At 47.1% G+C, this 19,999-nt stretch overlaps 1 protein-coding gene across 1 annotated transcript; it reads right to left on the bottom strand.

Annotated features, from left to right (window-relative positions):
* Positions 1 to 2,607: 2,607 nt before the first annotated feature.
* Positions 2,608 to 19,090, bottom strand: GAL3ST3 (galactose-3-O-sulfotransferase 3). The gene is made up of 2 exons (XM_078662159.1): positions 18,820 to 19,090; positions 2,608 to 4,952 (listed from the first exon to the last, which is right to left on the bottom strand). Exons 1-2 carry the CDS (start codon positions 18,960 to 18,962, stop codon positions 3,752 to 3,754), a joined length of 1,344 nt encoding a protein of 447 aa, XP_078518285.1. The 5' UTR covers positions 18,963 to 19,090; the 3' UTR covers positions 2,608 to 3,751.
* Positions 19,091 to 19,999: the final 909 nt, after the last annotated feature.

Below are 19,999 nucleotides of genomic sequence, written 5' to 3'. Positions count from 1 at the left end.
CCAGAGTCAGATACGGCACAGGGGGCGAGCAAACAGAGTCGTTCAGAGTGGAGCGAGGAGTAAGACAGGGCTGTGTCCTGGCCCCGTTTCTATTTAACTTATATACCAACGGCTTGGAAAAGGCCATGCTGACGGGTTGCCAGGACCTCCCCTTGATAAACACCCGCCCAATTCCGGTCCTACTCTATGCGGACGACGCTGTAATTCTAGTCCGCACCCCTATGGAATTACAGCGTGCTCTCGAGAAATATTACATCTTCATGGCCAAGCTCGACCTTAAGGTTAACATTAAGAAAACGTTTGTAATGTCCTCAGGGTTGAGGATTAAGAACATCAAGCCCACATATATCGATGCACAAAAACTAGAGAGCACAACTACGTATCCATATTTGGGAATTACATTCGACCACAAATGCTCTTGGAATTACGCCATAGAATCCAGGAAACTCACCCTTATGAGAACAATTGCTGCCTTAGTAAAGTTCGCGAATAAATTAGGTAGACGGCCCACGGTAGAACTCCTAGAAATTTACAGGTTTAAATGTGTATCGAGCGCACTTTATGGGGCAGGAGTGTGGGGTTACGCCAAGGTCGAGGAGGTGCAAAAGGTGGAAAACACTTTCCTTCGATTCCTTCTGGCAGTCCCTCAGGGCACGTCTACCTATGCTTGTCACATGGAAGTGGGTCTGTCCTACCTAACAGATCTGATCAGGATTCAACCCCTTCTCCTGTGGCATCGCATATGGTCGTCTAGTGAAACAACTCTCTGCTGGGGGATCATAGAGGACTGTCTTTCCCTTGACATGGCCCTAAAGATCGGTTGGCTTGCTTATATCAGGAAATCCTTCAACGACCTTGGCATGATACAGTACTATAACTCCCCCACCTCAATAGCTGAAATCTCTAGAAAGAAGTTTAAAAAGATTTTTCTGGCCCATTTAGAATCTCTTCGGCTTGCTAGTGAGGTTTCAAACGTTTCAGTGCAGCACTCACTAGTAATCCACACATCATCTACGATCCAGCCCTATTTAACTTACAACCTTACGGGCTACGAAAGATTCTTGTTAACCAGATTCAGATCTAATATCTTCCATCATCTGGTTACTTTTCCTAAGATCAACACCTGGAAAAAAAAAACTTCAGGCTTGTCCTTGTGACGACAGCTCTCCCCAATCGACGATCCACATAATACTGTTCTGCAAATTCTATCATGAACTGAGGTACCACTGGCTTTTGCCAATCCTTAAAGTAATGGGTCTGCATAGGTGCCGTCCAGCACTCCTTGCCCTCCAATTCCTTGACGCTGAACCTTTTGCTAGACTAGTACTCAAATTTCTGAAATTAACCATTAAGCACAGGCAGAACTTGGACTGAACCACCTCTGCATTCCCCCAAATTAGCGTCCTTTCACGATTATTAATACTCTAACTTGTTGTGTTCTATGCCAGTCTTTGCCAGTTTTAGGGTTGCTGTTATTTGTATTTAGCATTTTATGTATTCCTATTGAATTTTTCCTCGATACCTATCAGAATTGGAGCAATTCATCTGATTGCTCTTTCACGGGTAAAATGGAATACAGTGCGAACTTACGGTGTAAACTGTGAACTCGTCATTTTTTAGGTTTTGTTTTTATTTCTTTGGCCATCCCCTTTTAACAAGTTTTACTGTGATTTTACTGTGAATTTTGCATATGAAATATATTGTGCTTTTATGGCTGTTTTGCTTACAACCGAATAAAGCTTGATTTGATTTGATTTGATTTGATACTATGTTCGCATTTCTACATGTTGTTGGAATTAAGGCACTGATGTCTACAGACAGGCTTTCTTATAGGCTCAATGAGAGTACTGGCCCATTGGCAAATGTGTCTACTATGCAGTATTTGTCTCGGTGTACCTTTTAGGCTGACCACTGATAGTGCAAACTTCATCTTCTGAGTCCTTTTTATAACATTCTTCTTTAGGGTACACCATAGCACTGCTAATGTGGTCTGTCCAGCAAATACGCTCTACTCCCAGCTCTACTTTTCGAGCCCAAATCGTCGCTTCAGTATTCAGACTTTCTTCATACAACATCTGGCAGACACACACAAAGAGGCACCCAACTGTTACCAAACATTTCCTGTAACAAAATAATCCAAGCCTAGGGGCTTTGCTACTTCTTGTTGTGTTCAACATTGCCTTCATTGGTTCATCACGATACAATTGATAGTGCACAACTTCCAGCTTTGTGGTGTGTTTGGAAGGCACCCCCGCCCCACCCATACCCAGGGTAGGCAAAGTAGGTAGCGCCACCACCTACGGGCAGGAATATTTAACATCTGGGAGGTGGCAGAAGCAGAGCTCTGGCAGATCGTCAGCCAAAATGTGTGGAAATGCAGAGCTCAGGAGTAGGTGGCTCTATTTCACCGACCTGCCATTTCCGTGTTCCTTCTAAAGAGGATTTGTGATGACCCTTTGCTAAAGAGGTTTGAGGTTTGCTATGATGTCATAAAAAATATCCCAGACTAAAATGAAGGTTCTAAAGGGAAAACATAGTCAGCCACGCAGTGAAGTCTAATAAACACAAACTCACAGAGATCAAAACACTAAAAGAAAACGTTTCATCTTCCGAAATAAAAAATAAACACTTTTAATATTGTTCTTGCTTGTTACTTTCGGACATGTTCTGCTCCTTTTATCAAACGTGCTTGTCAGCAGGCTCACCGCATCTTGCGTTGCTGATTTTCCGTGCTCTGGAAATATTTTGGTGCGTCATGACATCACTATCAGAGTACAGAATCCCCGTAGCCCATTCGGTCCATTAACACGGGTCCCCTGCTCCCTGTAGGCTCAGGTTGTTTAACCCCCAAGCAAAGAAGGATGGGATTGTCCCATTCACTCCCATAAACTCTGATGCGACTGCTTATTGCCTCTCCACAAAATCTCTTTCAACTATAATATACATTAATGCAGAGTATCTGATCATTTATTACTCCTGATAAATACTATGTACATTTTAAATACTTTTAGTGCTGGTGTAAAGGATGGGTTGGGGTGAATGGAATGGAATGGAAGTCCTTCATTCATCCTGAGTTCGGCGTTCAACTTCAGAGCGCTCCTTCCCAATGACACACAAACAGGACATCCTCTCCTTGTGCTAATTTCACCAATGTCGAGGGATGAAAGGGGTTTCACGTGTATCACACATTCATTGTGTGACTCTTTCGTATATGTTCACATTCACAGCTTCGTTGATCACCCCGGCCATTCATACATATTCTGCTGTCTAGAGAGAGTTTGACTTGGGGTGGGCCGTGAGGAGGTTTATCAGATCCCATCTATAATCATGAGTTCAGTACTCATTCTTTTAATGCTCTCAGCCTCCAAGATGTGGGATTGCTTCTCGTGCCAAAAGGAGGTCTATTTTTTTCTTTATTTCACTTGAGAAATTTCCACAATGGCTGCTCCAGAGAGCCTTGAGTCATGTTGATATGTGACCTCTGGGAACACAGCTCAGGCAGCCATTTTGTCCCATAGCTGATTGCCTGATAGTGTAGTGGCATTCATCTGGTGTGGGAAACGAAAGTCAATTTGTTGTGCATTTTTGTGCCCACAGCCCTCATTGGCGCACACATAAACAGCTGTTGCTTGGAATGTGGGTTCTGATTATGGCAGTCATTCATGAACTATGTTCTAGATGGCAATGGTTTGTGAAGGTAACCTCTGAAGTTCCCTCTGCATGCCTATTCCCTGTTATATTTTCAATCCTCCTACAATTTTGTTGACAGATAATGGTGCCTGATTGGTTTCACCGCTGTAGCTTGGACTAGTCCAACTCCATTGTATGCCTGCTTCACCACGGCTTTGGGTGGCTGTCGTTGGACCACCTTTCTTCGATTCTTCAGGCTCTGCTTCTTCAGCAGATACCTTGAGTACTGAACTTCAGGCATCACTAGTTTCAGGCAGTGTTCTTGGGAGCTAGAGCTGAGGTTGCCCGGCAGATCGTATCCAATGATGTTCACCTTTGAACTGGGCTGCCAGGGGCGGAGCTCCTTATTCTTGATCTGCGTGGCAGAGCGGAGCCTCAGTTGGTCCCCGAAGCAGGTTCTCATGAGTCGCTCCTGTGCCTGCCGGAGGAGCTGCACCTCCTTCTCTACGCATGCAGCCCCCACCTGATGGACCTTTTTCCAGAAAGTAGCATTGAAGTGATTGTAGAGCCTAGAATCTAGGCTGTTCCAAGCCCGGATCTTGCCAGGTAGAGTAGAGGTGATGTTGAGCTTGGACTCCTTGGTCCTCATATTCAACTTGACGTAGACCATGTCTTCTAGGTCCCAGGAGAGGAGATGCTTCATGAGGACCAGAGACTCATCAAAGTACTCTGCAATCATGACCAATGAGAAGATCGTCTCCATCTCGCGGATAAAACCGTCTATGTAGACATCTCCTGCAGCCCCGGCGCCATGGTCATTGTCACCACCTAGGTCATAAACTAGCGTATTGTGTGCGAACATGGAGAACTTCTCGTTGGGACGGTAATACCTGAGTGGATGGTTGAGGAACGTCTCCATGGAGCCATTGGGCACTCTCTTGAAAGAAAGACAGTACTGGTTGTAGTAGCTAAACAGGGACTCAAACATTGCCACAGGCTCTCTGAGGATGGTGAAGTACAAAGTATCATTGGGCATGAGTCGTCGGAGCTCCGAGGCGTTGAAACGCATGTGGCTGGTAATGATACGAGGTGGCAACGTGTAAGGGTGAACGAAGCGCGTGGAGAAGTTGCGGGGGTAGCAGAACTGGTGGTCACAGCTATGGTGGGGGAGTGCCACAGTCACGTTGTTCCTCTCAGCGAAGCGGAAGATAATGTTCTGTACTGTGCTGCTAGCAGTCTTGTGTGTCTTCAGGAAGGCGATGGCTGTGTGCTTGGGGGCCCTGCCAGAAGACGAGCAGGAGTAGTAAAATGTTTTGTGGTACCTGGTTAAATAGAAACAAAAAAGACAAGAAAATAATCACTTACGTGTTTATAAATGTGATGAATGAAAAGCAGAATGACACAGAGAACCAGTGACATGGCATTTCCAAGACTCACTTGTCCACATTGGATATTTAAGGGGAAACTCTACAAGCTATCCTCGTATTAAAGAGAGAAACCAGTGTGAGGAATATGGCTGGTGCCTCCCTGAATCTTGGAGTTGGGATGTTTACGTCATTCAGCCTACAATGTATAGCACTGTATTGGATGACCAGGGAGGGTGTGATTGTGCATTACTGATTCTTACTCTCCCTCACAGCCTCTGCTTCCCACTAAACCGCACCATTACCACACTCAGAATTAGTAAACTCTTCTGATCTGACCTGGAACACCTATGGCATGAACACTGCGAAAAAGTGCTGTCTGTGCAGCAGTACCTTAAAAAGTGAGGGGCACTTAGTGCATTCTTGCAGGAAACACATCTTGCTAAGGGGGGACACCAAACTCAAGAAATACTGGGGGGGGGGGCAATGTTATGGCACTGGCTACTCTAGTTATGCTAGAGGAGTGCTTGTCCGGATCTGACCAGTGGCTTCCTTTCTCTCTACCACAGTAGACACCAACTCTGAGGGATAATTAATGGGTCAAAAGGGACGGGTTTTAGTATACAGGAAGAATGGCGCACAATAAGTATTAACGTAATGTATGTATTGCGTGGTTAAAGTAAAATGGTGCAGCAGGAAGGGGACCCCCTCAACAACCCTTTAATCTGTCTAGGAAACTAAACAATTAGTAATTACTATGGGACCTGCGCACACATATGTAGTCATTAAATGCAATGATCACAATTTCTGAGCAGTAATTAATACAATCCAGGCGGTGGAATCTTTGTTCTCAAACTTGTCTGTTTTTAATCATGTGGATAGTATAGTTGTACAAACAGCCAGCCAACACGTGTTTCGTTGTGGAGAACTGTGTCCAACAACTCTTCAGGGCTCAATGGCTGGATCAAAAAACTTTATTGGGCCTTCTTCCAGTGCTAATTCCAACCCGGCAGGGTAACCAAAAGGAATCTTAGTATTGAAATTGTGGAAGGTGAGTATACCAGCTGGTGTATGACTATATTCAATGGTGAACCTTATACCAAAATTGTTTGTGTTTAGATATTCATAGAATAATGCCAATTCGGGCTGAGTACCTGCCCATAGTAATAGACAATCATCTATGTACCTACCCCAAAAGATAATTGTGTTAATCCATTCATTCCTGCTGTTTCCCCATATCCAATCTTTTTCTAGGCCACCCATAAAAAGGCAAGCAAAAGAGGGGGAACATTTCGACCCCATTGCGACCCCCTTGATTTGCTTGTACCATTTTTCATCAAAAAGGAAGCAATTGTTGTCCAGAATAATACGCATCATCATGATAAGCATCTCATTATGTAGCCATTCTGAAGCTGGTCTGCCACCGAGCATACGTGCTAATGTGTGTACTCCCAGATCTGGTTCAATGTTAGTGTAAAGAGAGACAACATCAAGCGTAACTAATAACAATCCTGGTTCTACATGATCTTGACGATTGGGATTTCAAGCAGTCCCCTAAAAAAGACATAGATTCCACAAAGATAATCTTAGTAGTGGTGAACAACATGCTTTACAAAAACTGAGCAATGACAGTAGTATTCTGATAAGAGAAGCAGACAAAGGAGGTAATGTGGTTGTGATGAACAGATCGTATTACAACAATGAAGTACTGTCACAACTCAACGATCCTATTTTCTATGAATATCTAAACACAAACAATTTTGTCATGAAGTTCATCATTGAATATAGTCATACACTAGCTGGTATACTCACCTTCAACAATTTCAATACTAAGATTCCTTTTGGTTACCCTGCCGGGTTGGAATTAGCACCGGAAGAAGGCCCAATAAAGTTTTTTGATCCAGCAATTGAGCCCTGAAGAGTTGTTGGACACAGTTCTCCACAACGAAACACGTGTCAGCTGGCTGTTTGTACAACTATACTATCCACATGATTAAAAACAGACAAGTTTGAGAACAAAGATTCCATCGCCTGGATTGTATTAATTACTGCTCAGAAATTGTGATCATTGCATATAATGACTACATATGTGTGCGCAGGTCCCATAGTAATTACCAACTCAGAGGGATGATATATCTTGGTTGAAGGGGTATTAGACGGTACTGCAGTATTGCTGGGTTGTGTTTACTCACCAAATACTGGTCAATCGCATTACTTAGCTCCCTCTCAGCACACCTGATACGCTGAGCTCACATACCCTGGCTAATTGGCAGGATTTTAATTACGTCCTTGGATCTTTGATGGACCACCCACATCTCCCCCCCCAAACTCCCCATGGTCTGCTCTGTGGCCTACTTGTCATAATAGATCGCACATTGGTTCTTAGTTGACAATTGGCGAGCATTACATCCTAACGCTAGGGAATATTCCTTGTGCCCCTCCCCCACAAGACTTACACGCTAGATTGAATCAGTTTTTTGTCTCCCTGCTACGCATGAGCGCATAACAGATGCCGAATACTTGGGGAGAACCCTCTCTGATCACAGACCCCCTTCTGCCACTACACGCCTGGGGGACTATACTCCACTGTTACGCCACTTGGAAATTCCAACTCACAGCAGTGGAAGACCAAGTGGTCTGAGCAACCACTCATGACACACTCACAAATTATATTGCTGAAAACACCAACACTGCCACCACATGACAGTGATGAGGATACCATATGCATGCAATCATAGGCGCAAGAGGCACATTAAGTTACGAGCTGGAACAACTTGAAATTGGTCAACTGATTTCTGCCCTATTGCGGTGGGCTGCTGTACACGTCAAGGGTGTGCACTTTCACCACTGCTTTTTGCTTTGGCAATGGAACCATTGGTGCAGTGCCTACACCAGTCTGGGAGAACTTGGTGTGTGCCTCTTTGAGGCGAAATACATGCAGTCTCCTTATATATGGGAGATGTTCTTTTATAAATAGAGACATCCAGAACGCTGTAGATGCCAGGGAGGTCTCGGGCTTTGGAGTGATCTGGTCAAAACCCTGCCTATTTCCGTTACACACATACTGTCCTGCTCACACAATAGAGACCCAACATGTCAAATGGGAGGCCCACAGGTTCCGATAGCGGGGCATTAATATATACCACTCCGCCCGTGATCTGATGAAAGCCATCTCCTCTCTGCGGCTGAAAAATGCATTTTGGCGCACACTTCCCATTACTGTTCAGGCCCTGGTCGCGTTATCCAAGATGGCAATGCTGCCAAGACTACTCTATTACTTTGCAAATTTACCAGTCCCCATTTACTGTAGGCTATTCCGCCTACTAGATGGAATGATGGAGGATTTGGTTTGGAATAAAGAGAAACGTAGAGTTGCCCTAGCTAAGCCCAACTGCCTAGCAAGGGGCCTGGAGCTCTGATATTCGAGCACCCCTGCTCAACTTCAATGTCCAGCCTGATGACTTGCTGGACTTAACCCAGCAGAGGTGTCAACGGCAATCAGTGGCAATATGGCGAACAGAACACATGAGCTGTTTCTCCCAAAGTCACCACTGTCTTTGACCCCCAACACCCTACCCTACATACATAACAACAGTTATCATTGGACCCTGCAAACCTCTCCAGGCAGGCTGCCATATGCACCAGATATCCCACTGAGTTATTTTGCCGTGTTTTGGAAGGGAATGGAGACTTGGGAGCCCTTAGGGGTGGACACGCTGGGCAACCTATTACATAAACGCAATCTGATTCTTAAGACCAATTGTCGGACAGACCGCCGTACAGTCAGGGCAGTTTTTGATGCACAGGTGCCTGGTTGTCGAGATGGAGTATCTCTGGGGCATCACAGCCTATGAACCTACTATGCGCCCACTAACCCAGGTACTCTTCGCCCTGGGAACTGGACAACGGCTTATCTCCTGGATCATCAAAGTCAAACCAGACAAAACCATTGATCTCCCTTGCTAACCTGCGACAGAGGCAGAAGCATGTTGTAGGGCACCCTCTGACCCCCAAAGAGTGGAAAATAGAACTCATATTACCAATCAAGGTCTTACACAGTGCCCACTTTTAATGCATACAAAATACTCTGGGCTGGGATGGAATCCGTGGAGCTGAGCAGAACTGCGCAGCCTACGGAAACGTCCTAACCCTAAAACCGGTTTGATCTCCTACACACATTCCAAAGTGATCCCAACGATGACACATATCTATGAGACTTACACACGAGATATCCAGGATATCAAATGACAGGTTGTCTATTAAACAGGGAATTGTAAGCGCACTACGCACTACTCACCCATGAGGGTCTCAAGGCGCTGGGGGGGTCAGCAGTTCCATTTAACCGAAGACCCAGGTCTTGAGTGCCTTCTTGAAGATGTTCAGGGAGGGGGTGCGTCAGATGTCGATCGGGAGCTCGTTCCAGGTCATGGCCACTGTCAGACCAGTGGTCGAAGTGGGCAGGATCAGCAGGGCAGGGCGTGCCCCTACTTTTTAAATGTAATGGAATTCATTCCCCTACTTTTTTATTTTAAAAATGCGTCCCAGCCAAGGCCTATAGCTAAGACTCTGCCATTCAGGGACGAGCAGGGTGAGAAGAGAAGGAAAAGGGCTTGTATCTTCCTTCTTGCCCAGAGAAGACAAGGACAGTGTCCACTTCTCCTGCTCTGACCCTGGCAGGTGCCCCCCCCTCTCTTCCTCATCCTCTTAGTCCCTCTTTTTCGGTCTCAGTCTTGCTCCATCTCACTTGCTGAAAACTGTGACTTCAAGAAACTGCTTTTACCCTCTCTTTCCTCTTTATTCCTTCATTCATTCGCCTGTGAAATGGATCCCAAAAAGAAAGAAATACTTTTTCTGGAAATGTTGTCTTTTTCTGAAATGTATCTATTCTGGAGTGCAGCCCCGGGAGGAAGAGAAAAACTAAGTTAAAAATACAAAAAATAAATAAAGTGAATAAAGGGAGACAGAGTGGTGGCAAATAGGCCACATTGGCGTTATTCTCAACCACAGACATTCGCACCACTTTAAAGAGTTTGCCAGTGAAGCCCTACTTTAAGTTTCTCGTATTTCTTTGAACAACATTGTTTTTCCCGGTGAGGAAGTGCACCATTCCTGGAGGTACTCCAATACCTGGCTGATGCATGGAGTGGAAAACATTTAATGTGATTCTTATCAGCTGTTTTCCTTATTCTCGTTTTAAAATGTGTAACGCTTACGTTTTGTAAGGAGATAAGTAAAGGACTTGAAACGGGTCCCTTTGCATGGGAGCGCCGTGTGGCCCCCCATACCCCCTAGCGCTACGGTGGAATTGCCACCGCATCGAAGGGGTTAATCTTGCATTCTCTGTGAGTGTTTCCTTTTTACAGGATGTTTTTACTTTTTTTTTTTAGGCAGCATATTACTCTTGTCTAGTGCGTAATTTGAATCGAGTCCCATCCAGGTGTTTATAGCGGGCGCAATTGGGCTGTAGCTCAAGGCAGTGCGAGTTTCTCTCAGTAGAGCAGTATAGTGTTCAGTGGGGGAGAGGATGTGGCACTATAGCCAGAACTGCCGAATTTGGAACTGGGGAACAAGGTTCAGCCTTCACGACCAGTCCACCAGACCACTCTCCTGAGGGAGCACATTCCTGTGCTAGACCTGAGAATCTCCCACTAGATCTTAGAAGCCCTGGTGTTTTAGCACGAGCAGGTGGACCCTAGCAATGGTAGGTGTAGGTTAACCTTGAAGGCTTGTCCGCCACAATCCATACTGAAGTTCACCTCCAGTCTAGTGTGCAGGCCTCTGAAGGAGCACACACTAGCGCAACAGTCACTCTGTCACTGAGGTCACAGGACCCTTGAGGCCTGTCCGGCTCACCTATTGGTACCTCCATTGGCCTTGTTTCAGCTGTATTAGTGCAACTCACCAGACATCAGCACATGGACATCATTCTGGAGTAGTCAGGGGTTGCGGCTGTGACCTCTAGCTTGCTCCCTGCTACTCCTGGCACTTCCAGTGATACTGGGCTGATCCATTTGAGCTACAAACAATTTTTTAGTTAAAATCATCAAATTATGCAGCAGATGATGCATTATGTGGCAAATATGGCAAGGCCAAAAGTTGTGGAAAACATTTGAAAATTAGGATAATTTGCCATTCGTGCTTGAATTGGTCTTGTGGGAAAAGGGAGGCGAAGTGCTAATGACAGAAACTGCATGTCTTGGAGACAAATGGCTTGTGATTCCACTTTTAAGCGTATTTGGGACTTTCCGTGATTGGAAACGTATCCCACTTTGTGAATGTATTTTAATGTCAATAACTCATATTAAACCATAAATAACACTTGTATCCATTTATTGAATTTAATAAAGTAATAAGCTGCAACTGGTCAGTGAAATGCCAAACAAATACTAAAAATTTGAACGTTTTTCTCTTTCTGGCCACACCTCTGACTTCGCCCACTAACCCAATCCTCGGGTTATTCCCGTCCTCTGATTCTTCGCACACAGTTCCCCTATTTTTTCCTCCCCATTTTGACCACTTTGCCAGACCCAATCTCTCTCCCACCCCAGCTTAGCACTCGAAAGTAGGACACAGAGCGCCTAGTCGGGCCACCGAGAGACACTACATGCAGCACTATACTCAAAACCACACCATGTGACCAGGCTCACAGGTATTGATGTATTGTTTTCTTTTTCTCTTGTTATTTCTTTCCCTGTGGAATCATCATGAGCCTATACACTTGCAGGTGCTATGTGAATACTGAAAAATGCTTGTCTTTCATATGAAAGTCAGAATTGTGTCATCTTAATGTATTCAATGGTATACAATGTTAAAAAAACCTCAAATAAATTATTTTTAAACAGTGCAGAAAATGGCTGCTGTTACTTATATCTGGCTTTAGGGAATCTGGAGGGTAAGGGTTTTCTTTAACCCGGGGAGGGTGGCATCAAGACATTAGCTGAGCAGTGAAACCAAGGGCCCTGCAAGAATAATGCCAAATTCCTAGAGAAAGTAGATAACGTACAGAGACGCCAGGTGGTCACTCAGATTATACCCCCGACTGACATCAGTGTAGCACTCCACGAAGTGGTGATTAAGAGTATGACTGAGATCGCTTTGTTCGCCCTAAATTGGCAGGGTATGCCCAGACGTGGGTCCCTTGCTCACTTTGCCACTGGATTCAAGATAGCCTGGCTGATGAGGGTTATGAACCCAAAACCGGTCGGAGGATGTTTGTTTCCGGTCCAGGGAAGACATGGCTTGGCAGTTCGGGCTGGACTGTTCCCATGAGGCACAGGGTCAGACTGATTTGCATATGGCCATGTCTGAACTGGGGTGGTGGAGTGAGCTAAAGAATGATGATGGACTAAACCCAGATCCGTTGACTGGGGGTGGGTGTTTTATTTGCTGAAAACGCTCCGTCCATCAACCCCTTTGGTATCCCTTTGTTGGCCCTAAGTTGGCAGGGTATGCCCAGACGTGGGTGCCTTTCTCACTTTGCCACTGGATTCAAGATAGCCTGGTTGATGAGGGTTATGAACCCGAAACCAGTCCCAGGATGCTTATTTCTGGTCCAGGGAAGACATGGCTTGGCAGCTTGGGCTGGACTGTTCCCATGAGGTACAGGGTCAGACTGATTTGCATATGGCCATGTCTGAACTTGGGGTGGTGGAGTGAGCTAAAGAATGATGATGGATTAAACCCAGATCAGTTGACTGGGGTTGGGTGTTTGATTTGCTCAAACGCTCCGTCCATCATCCCCTTTGGTATCGCTTTGTTCGCCCTAAATTGGCAGGGTATGCCCAGACATGGGTCAATTGCTCACTTTGCCACTGGATTCAAGATAGCCTGGCTGATGAGGGTTATGAAACCAAAACCGGTTCCAGGATGCTTGTTTCCGGTCCAGGGAAGACATGGCTTGGCAGTTCGGGCTGGTCTGTTCTGTTCCCGTCCTCTTTGGTATGGCTGAAATCCAGACAAGCCTGGGGTCAGCAGTGTCCTCTTGCGGTCAGTCAGCGTGAGTCTCTGAAATGAGTCGTCCCTGCGGTTGTAGTCTAGTTAAAACGTGGGATTGGCAGAAGCCCCAATGAAAGCATAAAACCTTAGCTGCAATGTTGACAACCAGTGACTAAGAACAGGGAGAGATTGTTTAGGTTTCGCCTGGCGAACAGCTGCGCAGCAGCGTTTCGCGCAGGCGAAATCTTTTGGGAATAGTATGTGTGTGTTGTCCCGCCTCTCTGTTCCATTGGCTGGCTCCATAAATGGAGGCTAGCCATTGGAAGAGAGAGGCGTCCGTCATTCTGCGAGGCGATTCGTGGGCGTTTCCGTTGAATTTTTCTCATCCCGCCCCTTTGTGACGTCATTCCGGCGGTGGGCTGTTGGTTTTTTTTTTTCTTCAGAGGTTTGTTTTGGTCATTCTGCCGAAGATGGCGTTGGGGCCCGTCGACTTCTCGCATCTCAAGCTGTGGACGACAAAGGTGAGGCGTCCGGGGCAGAAAACTCGCAGCGGGGGCGTGCGGGGCAGAAAGCTCGCAGCGGGGGTCACGAGGTTGCTCCAGGTTCCTTTCCGGTCTATGAATGTGGTGTCTGGCGTAGCGAGGCTCAGTGTATTCTATCATGAACGTTATGTGTTCGATCCTGACAGTTGTGCTTGACAAATGCTATAAATAAATAATAGTTAAATTAACGAATGTTCAGCTGTGAGCCTCGGCCTATAGAAAGTATCGGTCAAAGCTCTTCCACATTCATGGTACCTAGCTCTTGGGCTGGTGCGGTGTACACAGAGAAGCAGCTTTGGGACTTCTCGGCGCCCCGGACTTAGCGCACTGAGTTGGGTGAAGGTAAAACAAAATGGTTGACTCAGTCTGGCCCTTGTACCGCAACAGAACTCTCAGATCAGCTGCGTCAAGCCCTGACTTCCATCAGCACTAGGGTGCGGCTGGGTGTGTGGCCCTAATGCACACCTGGTTTGGTAGCAAATACAATTACTAACCGGGATGCTGTAAATCCCTCAAAACCCTTGAGCCCAGAGCCACTGCACCTGGTGCACTATTGCTAGCTACGCCAATCGGGACCGCATCCATCTCGTATGCCAGAGGATTGACTGGTGTGCCTGCATCTACCCAGCTGTAGAGACCTCTCTATGGTGCCGGACGCTTGAGTTCGAACTTCATTCTGACGATATTAAAAAGGATAAAATGGCCAACGGGTGCATCTGTAATAAGCGGCTGTTTATGTAACATGTAGCACCGCCGTCACTGTTACCCAACCCGGGAAGCATTAAAGGGCTGGAGGGGCCTCGGGCTGCGGATTAGTGTGGCACAGAGAGGGCTCCTTTGTCCCAGCCAGAATGGAGGCACACATCGGAGGGCAGAGATCGATAATCGGATGAGAAGGGATCGGAGGTTCTCACGGGGCGAAGGCTGCTCAAACCTGGAACACGGGACCCTCCTTGAAGGGGGGCATTGATACCGAGGGGGTGATGGGGGCCGACACACACCACCAGTGTACCGGCTCGGACTGTGACCGCGTGTCCCCCCCCCCAGCACTCCCAGGCATCAGCGGAGACACGTCACACACTTCCTAGGGAACCAGCGCGACCAGGTCAGACCAATAGCATACCACAACTACCATAGGGCACAGTCACCTTGGGGCACCAGCTGTACCACGTCACACCTACCCTAGGGAACCAGCGCGACCAGGTCATACCTGTCTGCGGGCGACAAGCTTTAATCACACCTGAAGTGCACCAGCATGACCATGGCAGACATCTGTGTGTGAGGAAAGGACACATCACAACACCGGGTACCTCTATCACAACACACCTCCCGCAGGGTACAACGTGTACCAGCACACGCCTATCCAGCAATGACCACCTGTGCTCCATCACACCAGACTCACACTGGATGGGTCCAGTGTTACCTCATCAGAGGTGCCTGGACAGGAGCACCACTACGTCAAACCTACCCGGAAGGGACTAGCTGTACCACATCATCCGTGTCCAGAGCGGTCTGCTCGCACAACGTCAGAACTGCTCATAAGACACCCCTGTGCCACATGACACCTGTATGGAAACAACCAGCTGCAGCTCCCCACACCTAGCCCCGGGCCTCGCTGCGCTACTGCTTCACACCTATCATATAGGGACCGGCAGTAACATCCCACACATACTAGAGAGTAGCTATACCACGTCACCGAAGAGACCCACCCATACACGATCCGATCACCTGTACTGTAATGCGTTTGACTTCGGTCAGTGAGAAAGCTACCATCTGCATGGAGGGCACTACGGGGGGGAGGGGAGGGGCACCACTTGATCACTAAAAGCGCTAGAAGGCCATACAAATTAAAATGATGCGCTATCATATGTACATGGTAATACTGTAGCATCACATCAGCTCTAGTGCATTAGTTCCACCACTTTAGGGTACATCACACCTTGGTAGAGGTGATTGTCATCATGTATGAAGTACATTGCTTCCTCTAGTGTTACCCTGAAGTGATATTCCTTGTCTTCAGCGAGGTCCGGGTGCACCCATCTATGGGTGGGAAATGTTATGGTTTGGTTGGTGAGTCCTGTATGCAGAGTTGGGTGAGAGCTTTGCATAGTTACGCTGTTGGGAAAAGGGACATTGCTGGGCAATGTATCAGAGGGGGGGGTACATGATCAGGGCATGAATCTGCGGGCAGGAAGTGCACTAGGGCTATATTGAGGGGGGTCGCAATGTGTGCGTGCATATAGGTAGCACTGAATTGCAGAGACGACCTCCAACTGGTGCCCATCGAGACATTTATACAGTCAAGTGAAACTGGTATCAGTCAAGGTTGATGAAGTCAGGTTTATTTGTGTGCGAAGCATTGTGGGGGAAGGTCGCTTTTAGAGTGTGCACGCAAGGGCCTGAGAGGGATGAACGAAATCTCATGAGGCCCCCTGGAAGGGTCTTGGAGGGGGACCCCACATTCTATCACCCCACCACCCACCGCTTTCAAGCACCCCCCCCCCTCTTGCACACTACTCACAGCATCAGCAGAATTTTCATTGACGCGTCATCCAGTCATCTGGTGTTATTGCTTTACACAATGTGGGTTTAGGTACTCCAAAAGTACACATTGCTTGTATCTGGAGGGATCCCAAGTCTCCGACGTACGTGTATGACAATATCAAAGATGGCAGTGATCAAAAGTGCCGCCTTTGTGCTCCTGAAAAGTCAATTCGCAATGCACCAATGAACCTTGTTACTCATCCTTTATCTCTCAAACTTCTCAGTTCCATCTTTCGGAGTCTGCCTCTCTCATCTCTAGCTGTCATTCGTTCACCACCTTTTCAGCTTCACAAATCTTTCCCTCTTCGATCATTTCTCCCGCTCAGCAACATATTATGTCCCACTCCTACTTTCACTCAGTGCATATTTGTAAAAGAATAAGTGCTGAAACCCAAAGTTTTCTTCAGAATTCTAGTCTGGTACTATTGAAGGTCAGATTACCAAATACAGAGGCTGCATATTGGTTGAACCTCATGCTTGTTTCATCCACCACCATGAAGTCCCAGCTTCTTTATCTCTCTCTCACATTTGCGAGAGATTAAGCTATTGGCAATGTAAATGACAATGCCATTTATTTATCTGTTTTCAAAAGCAACACATAAATACAAATTTTGTCATTTACAATGCCAATAGCTCTAATTTTTCCAAAGGCGAAACCGTTGCATTGTAAATGCTTGTTTTACCTTCAGGAGCGAGGAGGGACCCTTACAGAAATAAATGCTATCTGCGGGCGTAGAGACGATTGTTGAGCGCCTTAAACGGAAAGACACCTGGGGAAAAGTGCTGATTGAAGCTGCACTGGAGTCTCTAAACTCTCTCAAAGAGCAATCGGACACTGGTGCAACAGTGACAGCTAGTGGCTTTTGAGGTCATTGCACTGGCTGAAGTTGTGAAGGACCTTTTTACAGCCAGGGTCGGCCTGGCCTATGGGGCAAACTGGCAATGTCAGAGGTGCCGAAATCCAGTCCGTGGGTCGGGCAATTTTTCGGCTGTTTGTGGACCTGTTTTAGAGACTGGCAGGCCGGTGTGAACTGGTGATTTCCTTGATATAACCAGACACATTAACTGCTGCAAGCTCAAATGCACGTGGTCTACCTGGCAAAACACCAATTCATTCGTTTCTTACGTGAAATATGAACCACTTTTTAGCTACGTAATTCACTAACTAGGACCACTTTTGTTTTGGTGTGCGGTCCTATTTACTGTCGCATTGCGACACGGGGGCGGGGGGAGTGGGGGTTGGAGGGGGGGTGGAGAGGGCAGTAGAGTGGGGATCCTGGCTACCAAGATTGCAACCGGCCCACAGGGTTAACTAAGTTGTTGTGACAGGTAGCATTTGACCTGATGGGGAGCAAGGAGGGGACTGAAAAGTAACTTACAAGAAAAGGAAGAAAAAAACAATTGTACCATTAGAAGACTGGTTCTTCCAGCCTGACCAATACCTAGTTCTGCAGCTGAACCGCTAGCCCCAATGTCAGTGGCCCTAACACGAAAGAAACAGTGACTTATTTACTGTGAAAAGGCATATTTGTGTCCTTAAGGCCTGGGACAGTAATGCTAATTTTAAGACAACGCCAAAATCATATAGGGTATCAGGAAAATGAGCAGGGAATTGTTGGCTAAGTTACACTATACGATGTTATGTTCTTCCTTGTCATGTGATACATTATTTATGTCAGATCACGTTACCTTGAGTTATCTAATTAGAGAATTTAAAACAGCGGACTATCTGCAGAGTAAACAGGACATTGTTAATAAATAGCAGCTAGGGACTTTTTCCTGTTTGGAACTTCATTGTGACCTTTGAACTTCTCCACCAGGGTTATTTAGCTTCCGGGAACTTCTGTCATTCCTGCTCATTTACTCCTGAACTTCCAAGGTTTAAGCTTGAGCAATATTTCCTTTCATTTGAATTTGCAGGTCTGGAAATAGTGTTATTGATTCAATGTTGTGATCAACTGTGCTTCCTTGCAAGACTGTCAGTCACACATTTTTCCAGAAGTGCCTTGTCCATGCCCAGTTCTCAAAATGTACACAAACTATTCTCGTGAGAGAGACGGGTTCTATTTTTGTGCAGGGTTATTTCAGACGGATTTGGCAGGAGCGCCAACAAAACTCTTCCCAGGCCCAAGCAGATGTTTACAAAGGCTGACAGTGCTTCATAGTATTTCATTCAAAATTCCCACATAAACACAAACGTGGAGCCGAACATGGCACTTCTAAGTGACTGGCCGCCAAGGGACCCACGTGACAAGCAAGAGTGACACAGGCGGGAGAGACCACCCTAGCCCCGGGGTGGACCAGCTCACTACTGAGACATTCGTGAAACCGTGGATGCGCCAGTGCTTAATTTGAGCCGGTGGGCACTCGTTCTCGTTTTTGCGTGCCCAGCTTAGTTTTCAGCATCGGAGTATGACCTAGGGCAAGAGAGAGAAAGACGGGAGAGGGAGAAAGGAGGAGGAAAAGCAAGATAGGCTCGCAGTGGTAAAGACAGAGCGCAGGGGTTGAAAGAACCTGCAAGGTAAGGAGACAGGAGAGAAGGTGGTGGCCTGAGGCCGTGCTGGAAAAGAAGTGCAGGCATACCAGAGTACCTGTTTCCCACTAACCGTACTGCACCAATACTGAGAAGTCCTGTACTCACCCGTTCAATTGAAGAAGTCCAAGTTACTCATTACCTGACAGTACCTGTCCATGTACAGAACTGTCTTGTGGTGACGTCAAGAATAGGCAGACTTTGTGTTCGACAAACCGTGGCCCCCTGCACATTTATTTCTCTCAAATAAGCCTTGGTAAGAGCTACGTACCAGCTGGAGCGGCTGGTCCGGTGGAGCAGGAGGGTGAGCATGCTGAAGACCACCAGCGCCAGCAGGATCTTCTTGTGCGACATCTTGAGGCCTCGTTGCACGCAGGGCAGGGCGTGGGCCGCGGCCCCCACCAGGCTGGCCATCCCTAGCCCGGCACTCGCCAGTCGGTCAGCTCACTCGCCATGGAGGCCGCGCGGGGGCGTCGGCCAGGGCAGCAGGGGCGCGGAGGCGTCCTTCATCGCAGGGGCATCGAGGCGTTGAGAGAGGAGACCTGCGGGGAGACAAGAGGAGCTCAGCTGAGGGGGGCCTTGGTAAGAAGCACGAGGGGCAGGGGAAGGGGAGAGAGGGGGAGAGGCGGACAGAGAAAAGCAAGACAGAGAAGAGCAGACGAGGCAGAAGGGCTCTCATGGCTCCGCTCTATCTGGACGTCTTTGCTGCAGGGGGAAGAGAGAGTTCTGGACTTTGATGCCCTCTTCTGCCTGACTGGCGTCCCTGGGGAGAGCGGGGGTGCCCACGAGCGTCCTGTGAGCCGCGGTAAGGAGCTTGGAAGAGCCGGAGCGCAGACTAGGAGGAGGGTTAATTATCACTGGCGGGAGAAACAAAAGAGGTGAGCTCCCAGGAGGCCCCGCGGGGAGAGAGTGGAAGAGAATTGTCAAGGATGTGAGGGAGATGAAAGGAGAGCGTCCGCGGGAAGCGGGTGAGTGAGAGGGAGAAGAAACACAGAAGAGAGAAGGAAGAGGCTATGGAGAGAAGAAAGAAAGATATGACGTCACTGGCGGCAGATTTTTTCTGTTTGTATCTTTGATGTAACTCACCTAATCCTAAATCCTTATGTATCGCAACTGGTTCTTTTGTAAAGCGCTCTGACACCTTCGGGTAATGTTCGCGCTATATAAAATCGCATTAAATAAATAAAGAAAGAAAGAAATATATGAAGTCACTGATGACTTGAGGGGGAGAAAGCTAGCTCGAGAAGCAAGAGAGCGAGGCAGGCAAAGTGATAGAAAGGGAGAACGAGAAGGAGTGAGCATGATGCAAGGAGATGAAAGAGAGAGATGCAGCAATAGAGAGAGATGGAGGGATTGACATACACAGAGGGTAAAGAGCGGGTAAGACAGAGAAGACGAGACCTACAGAGGAGTGACATCTATAATGTAGAAAACATAGAGAAAGAGATGGA

Source organism: Lissotriton helveticus, chromosome 9 (assembly GCF_964261635.1).
Source record: "Lissotriton helveticus chromosome 9, aLisHel1.1, whole genome shotgun sequence".
Lineage (NCBI taxonomy): Eukaryota > Metazoa > Chordata > Amphibia > Caudata > Salamandridae > Lissotriton > Lissotriton helveticus.
Note: the sequence above shows the minus strand (reverse complement) of the source record. Positions and strands in the feature narration are given on the sequence as shown.

Coding starts and splice junctions, on each gene's coding strand:
- GAL3ST3 (XM_078662159.1), bottom strand. CDS start 18,962: ATGGCCAGCCTGGTGGGGGCCGCGGCCCACGCCCTGCCCTGCGTGCAA. Junction 4,953..18,819: donor CGGACCAGCCGCTCCAGCTG/GTACGTAGCTCT, acceptor CTATTTAACCAG/GTACCACAAAACATTTTACT.